Genomic DNA, 14,878 nt, shown 5'->3' with positions numbered 1-14,878 from the left:
ATTGGAAGAAACTTGCTGAGACACATTACACCACTGTGTGACAATATTATCGGCCGGGAGTTAGGGCTTGACTATTGATTCAATGTGACCTTCGACAGACCTGTATTGCAGGAAATGCAATAAGCCTTCCTTCACTGTAGAAAATCCCTTTTATTGGATATAAATTCTTTGCAACAAGTACAGTTCGTATCCATAATGACTCTACCGTTTAGTACATCTGTAATCAAGGGAAGACAAGAGCTAAACATGCAGTGCCTTATTCCAAACGCTCTTGTGCCATGTTCTTACACATCTTCAAGCAAAAACAATAACATAACCCATAAAATGCTTCAATTGACTGAAGTATCGTAGCTGTCACTGTTGCATTTTACTTTTTTTCTATGCTCTCCTTGATGTGTGGATAACGGATATTGCAAATGCCCAATCCATTTTTACTTTACAATCCTGTACACCATAGACTCTGGTTATTGGAATGCTAAATTATGTTAATTCATGTACACCTATCTGCCATTGCGGTATACTTGTACATGTATATCTTTTCACCACACATATAAATGTATATTATCTGATACAGTAACTGTAATAGTAGGATACCCACACCATCTTTGGTGTCTTTCTGATAGAAACATTGATTTATTGCTCAATAAACAACCAAAGGTATACTCTGTATTTAATGGAAACGATCTTGCACATATACATGTAGTTTACCGGTAGTTTTTTCTCAGCAATGGTCAAGGATCTCATAGAGGGGCATATAAGTATCTTTATGATTCCAGTATAAGAACTGTAGCAATTTGCACCTGACTTTGTTTTGTCCAAAGACGCTTTTCAACGCCTTATTAAACACTCAGTCAGTATCTAAAATCATCAGGACTGCAATTCATAATATCCCTGCCAGTCTGTAGCCACAACAACAGCATCGCCGTCCGGTTGGCATCTGTCTTTCGCAAGTTCTCACTGTGACTCACTGCGATACATCGTTGGTCACCTCACATGTCGTACCCCACATGTTGTACAACCAGTATAGTACTTTTGTGGCCTTTGGGAATGTACGGCTTTGGTATCATTTGAAAGATATAACAAAACTGTAGTTTGTTGACCACAAGACGACACATCATATAAAACCCTTCATGGAAGGGAGACACGTATATCATACATGGCTGTCTTCAGGACCCGTCCCCCTATTCCGGGATGGAAATTTGGCTTCTTGCGCCAGACAAAAAGTTCACCCTGTCCATCCAAAAAAATCTGCTCTTCATAACATGAAATTGACTTTATATTTTTGTATCAAAGCTTAAAATGACAGATTGAATACATTGTAGGCTCCCAAACAATGAGTGCTGGATGTCCTTATGTATCAACTGGTACATGTAGCAGCCTCATAGTTGAGCTCCTGGTTCCAATTAGTTGCTAACTGGGAGACCCCAGTTCAATCCTGGGCAGGACATCTTGGTGGCGGCTGCACCCGTCTCTCAGAAAGGGGTCCCAAGTTCAAGGAAGTGCCTTAAGCACGTTAAAGGGGGAAGGGCTAGCAACCCCTGCCTTTAAGAATATACCCTGCTACAGAAACAGCAAGGAAACTTGCTGCCCTATGTGCCACTAGGCACTACAAGCGTCTGAACGGTGAACGAACGAATAAACGAACAAAACAATGAGTGGAAAGGAGAAAAAACACAGCTGGAGACAGCCCTGCTATAGTTTGTCTTGTTTTATCTGTTCTGCATTGCTTGTTTTGGGGGATTTCTGGAACTCACGGAGCAAGGCATCAGCGGCAGCACCTGGTGTGACCTCTCCCCGCATGACTCGGTCCTCCATCGCGTCAATCGATCTCTGTACACGCGGATGTTGACGGAACAGCTGAGGAAGAAGAAAAAACAACAGCAGGGCTTGAAATTTATTTTTGGGAATACGTGCACCCAGTATTTCTAGCCTTGAACAGCTATCCACCACTCAAAAATCATGACCATAGCATGTCCAGAACACCAGCCTGGTATCCAAACGTATTGACAGCTGCAGAGTATCTTCATTCTCTTGCGTAAGAGGACAAAGAGACTCGGCTATGCAGGAGGACGAAGAGATTCGATATCAGGCTACAAGGACACAAGATATGGAACCCAAAAGTTCCGCTGCAGTACTGTAGAAAGCAGCCAGTAGGCCCATTATTGAATTTCACCTTTGCTTTCCTGACCCTTACCCACCTACCATACGGATCTATCCACAGGACATCTTGGTCTCAGACATTTTAAGGTGAAAAATTAATACAGCAAGACATGATAAAAAGATGAGGAAAACCTGAATCTGTGTGACTTTTCCCTAAGACTCTGTTTTGATATTAACATATTTACCATTATCTTTTTAAATCCAAGGACCAAGAAATCAAAGTGGCCTGAATATCAAACAAATATTCCTATTCTTATAGAACAGTTGGATGTATTCACTGATGGTTTTACGTACATCCCTATGTTCTGATACCCCTGTTTTCTCACAACCCTATGTTCCAACACCCCTATGTTCCAACATCCATATGTTCTGACACTACTATGTTCTCACGCATCTAAGTTCGAACACGCCCTAACCCTAACACTAACATCAGAACATTGGGTTGTCAGAATACTGGGCTGACCTTGATCATGCTGTCTTGTATATGGTTCCACATCCAGACCCGGTGTTGTCGACGCCGTTTCATGTCCAGCTCCCCCGAGTTCCAAGTCTTGCTCCGAAACCCTGTCATTCTGTCCCAGGCTTTGGGGATGCCCTCCTTGGTTAACGACGACACCCGTATTACCTAAGAACAGGAAATAAAGACACACACCTTGGTAAATATAATGAGTAAGTTAACTGAAATGCAAAAATGTTCGCGGGGTTCTAATTTTGCGGTAGAGATAAATTGTTGTGCTCACGGTGGTTTTAAGTTCGCGTTTGAAACAATAGTAGCGCTACAGTTACATAATGAAAACACTTTTTGCATTGATTTTAAGTAATGCAGTCCACCGTGAAAACCGCAAACATAAAACCACGCGAAAATGTCAGTACTTGTTAAGAAGGGAGTCCCATAGCCTTTTTCAGGCTGTAGGGGCAGTGGGTTGCTATCCACTGTGTATAGGGCATGGTATTGGAAGGCAGGGCCCTGCAACCCTCTCCTTCCACCGCCTTTTACCTCCCCAACCAAAGTCAGGTACCCATTTTTACACCTGGGTGGAGTGAGGAAGGTCGTGTAAAGTGCCTTCAAACCCAGGGCCCATGGGCTCCGGGCCAAACAACGCTACATGACCCCACTACTTATAAGCATAACCGACCATGGGTGGGTCATTAACCCTATATTGGCTCCAATATCACCTCATTCCTAGCAGTTGTAAATGAGAATGACAATAATGTTTAATTCATAATTATGCCCAACTGGGGATACATACATTAAGCTAAATACCACTATGACAAGAAAACTATGTTATGCTTTATCTATTAAATGTATATATAATTTACATGCTTCTTCTCTCTTCATAAAAAAGAAGAAACTGTTTAGAGTTCAGAAATAAAAATAGAGACATGGTTTTATCAGACAGACATATGACACCAATAAGGTCACATCGACAGCAGAGATCCTTGTCACACGTGTATCTGTAACCATTCATCATCAGACATGATATTGCTGTGCTTTCACAACCCTGACACTTGGTCTAGACACCTCAATTATTCTAAAAACAGCTCCAAGTGCAGGTGATTTGTCTCAGTCTGGTGAAGCTGTGCAAATATCTGGCAAATTGGATAAGTGCAGGGTGTCTAATTTTCAAACAGTTCATTGGGAAAATCATCAACCAGTGGAAAAAGCAAGCAAGAAAGTGATCTTCATACGGTTTAGCTTATTGAAGAGCTAATCTTACATAAGTCATGACAATGAACGCAGATGATGTGTACTGTGACAGTATTTACCGGTTCAATGTACCAGGAAAATTCCCCTAGGTCTTTTCGACATGCACAATGAATAGTGGACCATAGCTCAAGGTCCTGTTATAAGGACTACGAACCCTTTCCAGTTGCATTCATGCAAGACATAGTGATCTGGAAGAACCAGTCAAGCTCACTGAAGAGCTACTCTTCCACTAGTCATGACAATGAAGGCAGAAGCTATGTACAGTATTAGCAGGTTCATCGCAACAGGAAAATTCCCCTAGCTCTTTTTGCAAGGGTACAATGAACAGTGAACCAATGCTTAACATCCCGTCCTAAGGACTGCAACCCTTTCCAGTAGTATGCATGTTGGGTGAGTAACAACAGCCAGGATTCAAACTCCTGAACTCAAGATCCAGAGGCAGGGATGCTGACCAATAGACTATGAATGCAATTAGGAAACATGGCTCTTTTGGCACATTTAGTCAAAGCTTCAGTCAGACCACATCAGTTTCAGTTGGAGAGTTTGCCTGTTCCTTTGGGGGAATGGAAACCCAAGAGACGACTCAATCGTAGTTGATTTTTCGTCATCAGATCTGCTGAGACTGCTTTAACTGACACCACTCAAACTTAATGTCTTCTCGGTGTTGACCTCTGACCTCCTGCTTAACTAGCCTGAACTAACTGGTGCCAACGCTGTGCCACTGCCTCTAATCCTTTATCTTATAAATAAAACCCTGACCTACATTATATATAATTTACAGTGACACAGAAGACACCAAGGTTCTAACGCTTTATGTAGGTGTGTCATACAGATACATTTGATTTCTGTAATCCTCTATAGTCACATTAACTCATGCCCATATTTGTATCATTTTGTGTTAATTTACTGTGTAGTTCAGGCATGGGTCATTGGTGTGCTGTGCTTACCCAGGCACCTTTAGTGTTACCATTACAGTTATATATTCCACTTAATTTTCCGTGTCAAAGAACACTTTGTACTGAGATTAATGTGCTACGTGTGTCAGATTTGGGTTATCTGTATGTGGAATTCAATACATTCGCACCATCAACATGAAAGTTTCACAGAGAGATTGAATTAATTCTGGTTCACTGCGCAAAAAAGCAATTTACAGAGCATATCAGTTGCCATCCTAAACAATCAGTTTTACCATGTTGGGAATAAAGGGCTTAATAGAGTATGGGTCTTCATGTTCAGACACCGCTATAGATATAATGAATAACAGAGCCTCTAATATAATTTTAGATTGTAGATAAGGACACGCCAATTTAATTGGTTGGTTCTATGATTTTTGAGAAATGATGCTGAACAAGAAGATCCACATGAAAACAGAGACAGCGGAGAAACGTCTGGGTACCCTGGTACATGCAGTTTCAAGGACGATACATGGTCAGATGCAAGTTTTCCTTCAAGTCCTCTGTTTCAATCTTGGAGATTTGTTTTTCAAAACTTGCGAGAACCAAAATTGCACATGAGGACATGAATTGTTTGTTTGTTTGTATTGCATACCCGGTAAACCGCATCAATGCGTAACACACCAAGTTTGTACTGAAGATCTAGAGTACAAGCTGCATATCCGGACAGATTTATATGATCCACACACATCGGGAAGAACCCCTACTCTTTTCGATAAGTGTGTTGGGTTCTTTAACGTGCTTAAGGTGTAGCTTTCCTCAAACACAGGACCTCCATTTAACGTCCTATCCGAGGGACGTCCTTAACCAAAGCTAGGTACTCATTTTCACCTGAGTTAAGTGGGGAAAGTCGTGTTAAGTGCCTTTCCTAAGGGCACAACGTCAACGGGACAAATCAGGGAACCCCGGATTGGTACAGCCTTTGAGCTTTCATTTCATAAAGCTTGAAGATTTTAATAGAGATTTTCCAGCTTTAGCTGGTATTGCACGATAACATGGTGAAATATGAAGGGATTTGCTTATCACTCTATCTTGTTATGGTTAGCGCACCTCTGCATGATTCCTAAACCTACTATTAATATCCTCACTTCCAATGGTTACATGTGACTTCACACTACTGGCATCAAAGAATGGCTATGACACACAATACTGTAAATCTCGAAACTTCAAGTGACTTCATTGCAAATTCATGACTGTGCATTTCCAATGTATTACTACTGTGCTACAGAATTGTTTCAATCACAAATTTAAAACACAGCAAAAAACTACTTTCCCCTGCTACCTTGAAATTTAATCCCTGGAGCAATTTATGGTAATAGTTATACCCAAATAACAAAGTTTATACTGCCATGTTTATGGCAATCTATTATATTAAAAGTTTTATGCTATTGGGGAACAGATGCCACAAAAGTAATCAATACACATAAAAGTCCTGATGGAGCCATGTAATTTTCCCTGCAGGAAAACTGCACTTCATACATAGCAGTGCATTTCGCAACAAAGCAAAGTAGACAAAACTAATTACTAGGATTAGAGAGAGAGAATGATATTGGACTGTCCTAAAGTCAGGACAACCCCTTTTACATGGTTATGATCTACATATTTCATTTCTAAGCCAAAACTGATTACTAGGATTAGTGAGGGGGAATATAAAACTGTGATATCGGAGTATCCTAAAAACAGGACAACCCCTTTTACATGGTTATGATCTACATATTTCATAATTTTTAAGCCAAACTGATTACTAGGATTAGTGAGGGGAATATAAAACTGTGATATCGGAGTGTCCTAAAAACAGGACAACCCCTTTCAAGACTGTTATGATCTATTTCAAGGTCTCAGCTTGATTCTAGCACTTTACTGACCTCACTTACTCATGTTGTACATCAGTAATTTTCCCCGAGAGACCCATAAATAGTTTGATTGATACTAGGATAACAGAAACACTTTTAATCAATAAGTGACAAATCTACTTGCAAAAGGTATGCTCCACTGGAAACGTAACTTTACACTGCAACAATATCATCTTGCAAACCATTTTGTACAAGACGTAGAAAAAATATGCTTCCTTTAAAAGGTAGTCCCATAGCCTTTTTGAGGCCGTAGGGGCAGTGGGTTGTTATCCACCGTGTCCAGGGCATGGTATTGGAAGGCAGAGCCCATCCCTTTTCTTCCAACAAAAAAGTCAGGTACCCATTTTTGCACCTTGCCCATCCTATACAAATTTGGACTACTGCATATCAACCTTTTGCAGAAATGGACCATCCTAAATTCACTTCGACCCATAAAGGGTCTATCCCAGCATCACCCCACTCCAAAATGGAATTTTCTGAATCCCTAGTTGCAATAACCTCTATAACTGCACATAGGGCATAGTTTATGGCTGTGATTTGTGCACCCATTTCGTGATCATCCTTTGGCGAAAGCCATTTGGCATCCCAGTAAAGCTAGCCAGTGTGCTAGTGTGGTTTACGATTTCGGCACTAAACATTTATGAGGTCCCACTTTGAGGTTCACGTTACAAAGACTTGCTGGGCTCCATTACCGTAAAAAGGCAGCAACTCCACTTTCAGTACCAAGGGCAGGAGTCACCATCACATGGGTTAAGTGATGTATTGGCTGATGTGTCAAATTTGTAATCACTTACTGTAAATGTAGAGATGTTTGTGGGGATTTAATTTCACGGTAGGGAGAAAATGGCGTGTTCTCTACGGTTTGACTTTGTGTTTGAAACAATAGTAGGGCTACAGTCACACAATGGAACAGCTTTTTAGGGTGGTTCTAAGTTTGCGGTAAAGAGTTCACCGCAAAAACCGTGAACATAAAACCACCACGAACATTTCTGCATTTACAGTACTCTGTAGGATACTGATGGAGAGGAACATAATTGTCACCAGGGCTGCAGCACCAAGCTGAGATGGCCATTTGTCAATGTCCCCACTGGAGATTGTTATGCAAAAGTCCAGAAATAAACACAGTGTTTGCAGCTCTTTCACTCTGGGTGATGAATCGTTTGGATGAAAGAAACTTCAGGGGAGTTTAATGGCAGTGACTGGCCTTGAAGGTGGCTAAGTTAAATATGTACCCAGAACGTACCTACATTGTGTTTGCATATATATGGACAATGCAAATCTTACATATACTGATGAAAAGTGTCAGGTGAACACTTGAAACGTCTGATAATTTCATACACCGTAATCCAAATTGAATTAAGATTCTATTCTTCAATTTCCTTGATGACTAATATTCACAAACGTAAATCTCATATATAGTTTCCACCAAGTTGTGATGGAAAAGAAGCCTTATGTTCTGGATACAAGCAGCTAAGCCTTATGTTCTGGATACAAGCAGCTAAGCCTTATGTTCTGGATACAAGGGCTAAGCCTTATGTTCTGGATACAAGCTGCTAAGCCTTATGTTCTGGATACAACCTTATGTTCTGGATAAAAGCTGCTAAGCCTAAGTTATAGCATGCCCAGCAGCAGTGGAAACAGTACAATTATCATTTTGATGGGATGACAGGGCTTTTTTTATACTGCCCTGCAGGTTTTTTTGCATCGTAAAAGGCCAGGTCTGCACCACAGTCACAACTCACCGTGCAGACTGCTCCAGAATGATATTTCGAAACTTAAACATTGGCAAGGTTGTCAAAAAAACATTTGAATTATACTTATTCAGGTGCCAAATAGAATAAATGATAATGTTGTAGTTCAGTAGATATTTCAAGAAAACAGAATACAAAATGTTATAAAACTCTACAAGGGAGTAGAGAAGAACACATTTCTAAAACTGGACAGGGTTGAGGGTCTAGAAACTTATATGGTTTAACATTAAAAAAATAGTTGCTTTTTAAATCTCAGTGCATTAGGTATAAGCACAAACCCTGCTACAAGGGTGGGGGTCATTCCCACTTAAAGGCATAACTACCAAACAGGAAGCTAGATGTTGTTTTTAGCACAAACATCCTATTGTAATTCTTGATTTGTTGACAGTAGCTTAATTTTAGCTACTTAAACTATCACTAGTCAACTGCTAGAACTTCATCATCACAAATACAATGTATTTGATCACTAACATTTGGGACAGTAATGTTTGTTCCCACTATTAAAATAAAATGTGGTGAGCTATTCACTTTTCCCTAAACTGCTGAAACTACCAACTGCAATATCAAATGAATTTACAGCACTTCTCTGTCCACAAATTTAAATGTATGCATTGATCAATTTCACATCTTTGTGTGGTCCAATATCTCAAGACATAAGCATGACCGTGACCATGACCATGTAAGCCTTCCTTTATTACATCCCGACATGCCTGTAAAGACTGTGGTATCTGACAGGGACGGGGGATGAGATAAGGACAGGTTCTGGCAAGGATCAGTGCTCTCATTCTTATCATTTAGGGCAAAAAGGACCCACAGCATGCATTGTAAGTGGCTGTTCCAAATGAATCAATGGTCTATTGAAGATAGTGATGGAAATGAATGCTCACATTAGCAGCATGGTTCCCTTTGCTAAAGTGATTATAACATACAGTCAAACCTGTAACAGCGGTCACCTTTGCATAGCGGCCACCTGCCCATAGTGGTCACTTTTTGTCGGTCCCTTGGATTTTTCCCATTGACATAAGCATTAAGAATTAGGCTATAGCGGCCACCTGTCCAACGCGGTCGTAGCCAGACAATTTCCGGTCCCGAGAGTACAGTAACACTGCCGATAACGGTCACGGCGCGCCGGTAGAAGCCGCATCGCCACCGCACGCCGGGTTCAAAATCTTCATTTTTTTTCACGCAGTTACCAAATTTATGTGGACTCAACTGGATAGGATAATAACCAGAATGTTTTATCTTTGTTAGAAAATCCATGGTTTGACGCATGACGCGAAGTCAAGTATAATTTTCTTCACATGGCTTGCGTTTGTACATCGTGGCAAGGTGGACCATTTCTGTGCATTTCGACCGGACAAATATTACGGCAGCTTTTTCGAAAATACAATCCGCACATGTACCTGATGCGGTAAGTTCGCGAAATGTTTGAATGTCGGCCTAATTTCCGTTTTCCCCGGGAATTCATTCAAATTGTGCTCAAAATGGCGCTGATAGGTAGCAGCACAAAGGTCATCAGAAGACACCACTGTTACGGAGGTATAATGCGCTAAATTCATTTTGCTGCAAAGTATCACTGAGGATAATTGCTAAACCAAAAGCTTCAAAATGAATGTGGATAATTTCACTATGATGTAGAATGTGGGCTGTTGCAATTTTCTGAAAAGACAAAAAGCCCTCAAAAGAGCGACCTTCTTCTGAGTACCCTATTAGAATAATGGTGGAAGCTGATCAACACAAGCCATGCGGGAACCAAACCACCACAACAACAGACTAAGGTAAATTGTCGCCACGATTTTATGTTTGAAAACGGTCGAAAACGAACAGTAAGTGGCAACTGAGCAACATGTATTTTGTTCTTAACTAACTAGGTGGCATTGTACTGTACGGTGAATAAATGTACATGTATCTCAGTGGGTACTGAAAACATGTGTCACTCGTGGTCAATTAAATTCGACATTTTCTCCATAGCGGCCACCTGTCCTTAGCGGCCAGTTTTGTAATATAGATAAACCTATACAATGTTAGTCAGCACTGCTGATAAGCTGAGGTCATGGCAACAGTATAGATAAAAAAAACATATAACATAGTTACATACAAATATAAGTGGATATGTTAGAAAAACTTTGACACAGTTGAAAACACATGATAATATATGTACAACAAACAACTAATTAAGAAATCGGGTAATTAAGGTATTATATGGGATCTTATGGTGGATTACCAACTGTTGGATGTACATACTGTGTTAATTAGATGGTAGAAAAGTCGTTATGGTAGAAAATTTGTATAGGGACAGACAAAGCATTTGTAACAAGTGAAGAGCAGTTTTAAAGAGATAAGAAATATGGAAATGATAAAGATCAAAAACTTTACCAACCTCACTCTTTCACTTTTAAAGTGTGATTACCATAAAAAGACAATTTTCAGTACAAAGGCAAGAACCACCCTGTTATGTATTTCCTGACCACACCTTTGCACTTTTTAAAATGTGCAATTCTTAAAAATTTTGCCCAACCTCACTCTTAAACTCTTGCACTCTTAAACTTGTGATAGCCTTAAGAAGGAGCAGTTCTATGTTCAGCACCAAGGCAAGAACCACCCTCACATGGGTTAAGTGATGTACATGTATTTCCTGACCCCCTTGCACTTTTTAAGATGTAACTTTTCTTAAAATGTAGAAATTAGATACTTTCCTGACCTCAATCTTACACTTTTTGAAATGTGATTACCATGAAAAGGCAGTAGTTCCATTTTCAGCACAGAGGCAAGAACCACCCTGTAATGTATTTCCTGAACACAGCTTTGCACTTTTTAAAATGTGCAATTCTTAAAATTTTAAGATCAAAAACTTTTCCCAACCTCACTCTTGCACTCTTAAAGATGTGATAGCCCTAAGAGGCAGCAGTTCCATGTTCAGCACCAAGGCAAGAACCACCCTCACATGGGTTAAGTGATGTACTTCATGACCTCACTACTGCACTTTTTAAAATGTGCAATTCTTAAAATTTTAAGACCAAAAACTTTCCTGACCTCACTCTTGCACTCTTTAAGATGCAATAGCCCTAGAACCACCCTCACATAGGTTAAGTGATGTATTTCCTGACCTCACCGGTGCACTTTTTAAATGTTCAATTCTTAAAATGTAAAGATTTAAAACTTTCCCGACCTCACTCTCGAACTTTGAAATGTGATAGCCCTTATTTAAAGTCTTACAATGCAGTATAAGCCCATGTCCCTGAGCACAAACAAGCAATTACGAGCTCCTATCTACACCGAAACTGCAGGGCAAATTGGCTATTACAGAAAGATTTGCTGTTGCTGTGCTGCCAAGGTTATTCAAGGTTTCCATCAACAGGTTTCTGATGATTCCATGCCCACAGCACATGTGGAGAGTATTGCTTCAGGATCTGTTGGGGTGACTTGCTTACAAAACTTGCTTAGTGGCGTCGTGTTGGCACAACGGTTGAGGCGTTTGGCCCAAAACACAGAGATCCTGGGTTCAAATTCTCTGATATAACCACCAATGTCATGTTCTTGGGAAAGGCACTTGACACAAATTTCCTCACTCTAAGCAGGTGTAAAAATGGGTACTTCAGTTGGGGAGGTAAAGGCCGTTGGAAGGAGAGGGTTGGGCTCTGCCTTCCAACACTTATGACACCAGCCATATTTTTTATTGCTGCCAAAATTCTCCTGGCTTTTGATACTGCAGGCTCAACTTGGGAACTATTTTCCTTCTCTGTAACACTGATGCTTCCTCATTGTGTACCTCATTCTGGCCAATCCCCCCACTTTTTATTTCCATGCCTTCCGTGACTAACAGGTCAGTGGTTGGGAGGACACCGGCGGTATTGCTGGCAAAAATGTCCTGGTTTTTGAGCTTTCAGGATTGACTTGCAAACTATTTTCCTTCTCTGTAACACTGATGTGCATTTCATCCTGGCCAATCTCCCCACTTTTTATTGCCATGCCTTCCATGACTGGCAGGTTAACCGAATTGAAGACCATTTTCAATCAAAGTGTGCACAAGCAATGATCTCTTAGGCTGCCCTGTAATTCTTTGAGGTCATCACAGGTCACCCTTGCCCAGAGGCGTTTCACCCTTTGTTTAGAGCCCCCAAATCCCCTGGTGAGCCATGAATTACTACACAGGAAAAGGGATCAGAAAATCAATAGCTATGTTTCCATTATCGCTCAAATCATCATCTTCCTTCTCCTTATCATAGCTAGCAGGGTGTCATACCCCAGCAATAATCTATGCCCTACTGTCTACATGATACCATACAAAATGAAATAAAGCGACTGGATAAAATCTCTAAATACAGACTGTAGTCAGATGTTCCAGATAGTGTATAATTGATAAATGATTGTATATTTGCAGGCAAAACAAACTTCATGTTTATTAATGAATGTAAACAGTATCTTAATAAACTTTTAAAAGTTTGCTTTGCTTGCAAATGCATTTCTCCATCTTCCAAAATAATTTCAAGTCACTCTAACAGTGACAAACTGATTTTCAAGGAATCCAACAAATGCAATAACTATGCTACAATGACAAAATGTAAGCAGTATATCATAAAAACTTCACGATGCAGGGGAATCATACCAAGGCTTTCCCCCCAATTAAACAAACAAACACCACTTTCAGTTTAAACCAATCATGTCAATAAGTTCAATGCTTAAAGAAGTGGACCGCTATGGCCTTGCATTGAGCGAGATCTTAGAAAAAAACACATTTGCAAAGTGAAGGTAAAAAACATAAGCGCAAAGTTTCCAGACACCTCTACAGCTTCTTCTCTTGCGTGACCTCTGTTCCATCTAAAAAAAACCTGGGATCAATACTTATCCCTGTGTTAATGGGTAAAAAGACTAGGAATTTATCATCTTGAATCTGTGCCAAGAAATATACAGGCTTTGGGGCACACCCATGGGCCAAACAGATCAGAGGTAAACCATCTCATTTTCCGGAGGTAATTGGATAATTGTGGAAGGAATTGGGAATCCTTAATCCTCTTTACCCGTGGGGTGACCTGCTATTTTGGGAAAGGGGCAGTGAAAGCATTCATAAAGGACACTGGGCTTATTCTGGCACTGAGCCATACTGTCCTGGACAAACTCAGGTAACTGGGGAGCTGGCTCTCATGACTCCCCTCTTCAACTATTTACCAACATTGGGATGTAAGGTACATGTAGTGTCATACTTTGCAACTCAGAAGGGTTATACCCTTATGTTCTGACACCCATATGTTCCGAAACCCTTATGTTCCAACTCCCCATGTTCCAACAACCCCATGTTCTGACATCCTCAAACATAACCCTAATATCAACATAGGAATCGGAAGTACATTACGGTATATAATAGTAGGGGTGTTGGAACACTGGGCCAAGGGCAAAGGGCTATCACCACCAGAGGTATATTTTGCTTTCAAAATATCATGCAATTATTGTTACCCCCGAAACTATCAATGAAAGCTTCTTGATTCGAGTCACTGACTAAATCCCACTACCAAATAAGCCCAAAATATTTGACTTTATGTTCTCACAACTTGTTTTTAATCTTCTTACTGCTGAAGTAGCTGTTTGCCACCAAATTTGTATCGGTTACAGAGTTAGACAGCAGGGAGAAGGTTAAAAACAAACATGGATAATCTGTCGTGACATAGGATGAAGTTCCCGGAAGTTTCCACAGACATCCCAAGGGGGGCTCAGGACTGGCGTGAGGCCAGACAACCGCTATGAACATCTGTGTCAGGTTCTTCTGAGTGCCCCTGCCTAAGTGGTGGCTAATTGTTAATGATCAAATTAGATTGCAGTTGAATTTGTACTCGACTTACCGTACACAAAAGTGTTTGGCACAAGAGCAAGGTTGGAAGACAATTTTGTCTTCTCTGCAAGTGAAGGAAGTTGACCTCCAAGCAGATGTTGAGAGGCAAAATCATTACATGTTCCTAGCTGCCTTTTCCTGTTACAAACTGCCTCCCTATAAAATCTGCTTGGAGCTTAGAAGGATGATACCTTCTGCTGATAGCCATGTTAAGCTGTACTTCACTGCTCGATGCACCTACTTAAAACAATGATTGGAATTCTATTGGTCCATTGAACCATACGGCAGACACCATATGTGCTCGTTGCAAACAGTGGAAGAAAATTTTCTTGTGAGCTAAAGATAAACTAAGGCTTCTAGATTCTTGATATAGGAGTAGACGCAGAGTTCTTGTCCTGAAAGCAGTGGCGATTGAGTATTTAGGGAGACAAAACTTGATTTGGTTTCTGATCAGGAGGATTGCTCAGCTAGGCATTATTTTTTCCTTGATGAAGAATGACCATCTCTTCTTTGGAGGGGAGCCAGAGACTGAGAAGTGGACAACTTTGGAACTAGTCCAGTTAGTGGTGACTCAGAAGTGCATAATGGTACCCTAGTGCACTGCCACTATGACATCTGGTTGACCCCAA

General features: G+C 40.6%; 1 protein-coding gene across 1 annotated transcript in view; it reads right to left on the bottom strand.

Annotated features, from left to right (window-relative positions):
• Positions 1-130: 130 nt before the first annotated feature.
• The window catches only part of LOC136436292 (methylmalonic aciduria type A homolog, mitochondrial-like), a 44,297-nt gene continuing 29,549 nt past the window's right edge, over positions 131-14,878 (bottom strand). The window contains exons 6-7 of the mRNA XM_066430142.1: positions 2,624-2,785; positions 131-1,857 (exon numbers count right to left, since the gene is read on the bottom strand). Coding sequence (XP_066286239.1) covers positions 1,693-1,857; positions 2,624-2,785 — 327 coding nt within the window. The 3' untranslated portion in view covers positions 131-1,692. The remainder of the gene's footprint in view (positions 1,858-2,623; positions 2,786-14,878) is intronic.

The sequence above is a fragment of the Branchiostoma lanceolatum genome, chromosome 6, assembly GCF_035083965.1.
Source record: "Branchiostoma lanceolatum isolate klBraLanc5 chromosome 6, klBraLanc5.hap2, whole genome shotgun sequence".
Taxonomy (NCBI): domain Eukaryota; kingdom Metazoa; phylum Chordata; class Leptocardii; order Amphioxiformes; family Branchiostomatidae; genus Branchiostoma; species Branchiostoma lanceolatum.
Note: the sequence above shows the minus strand (reverse complement) of the source record. Positions and strands in the feature narration are given on the sequence as shown.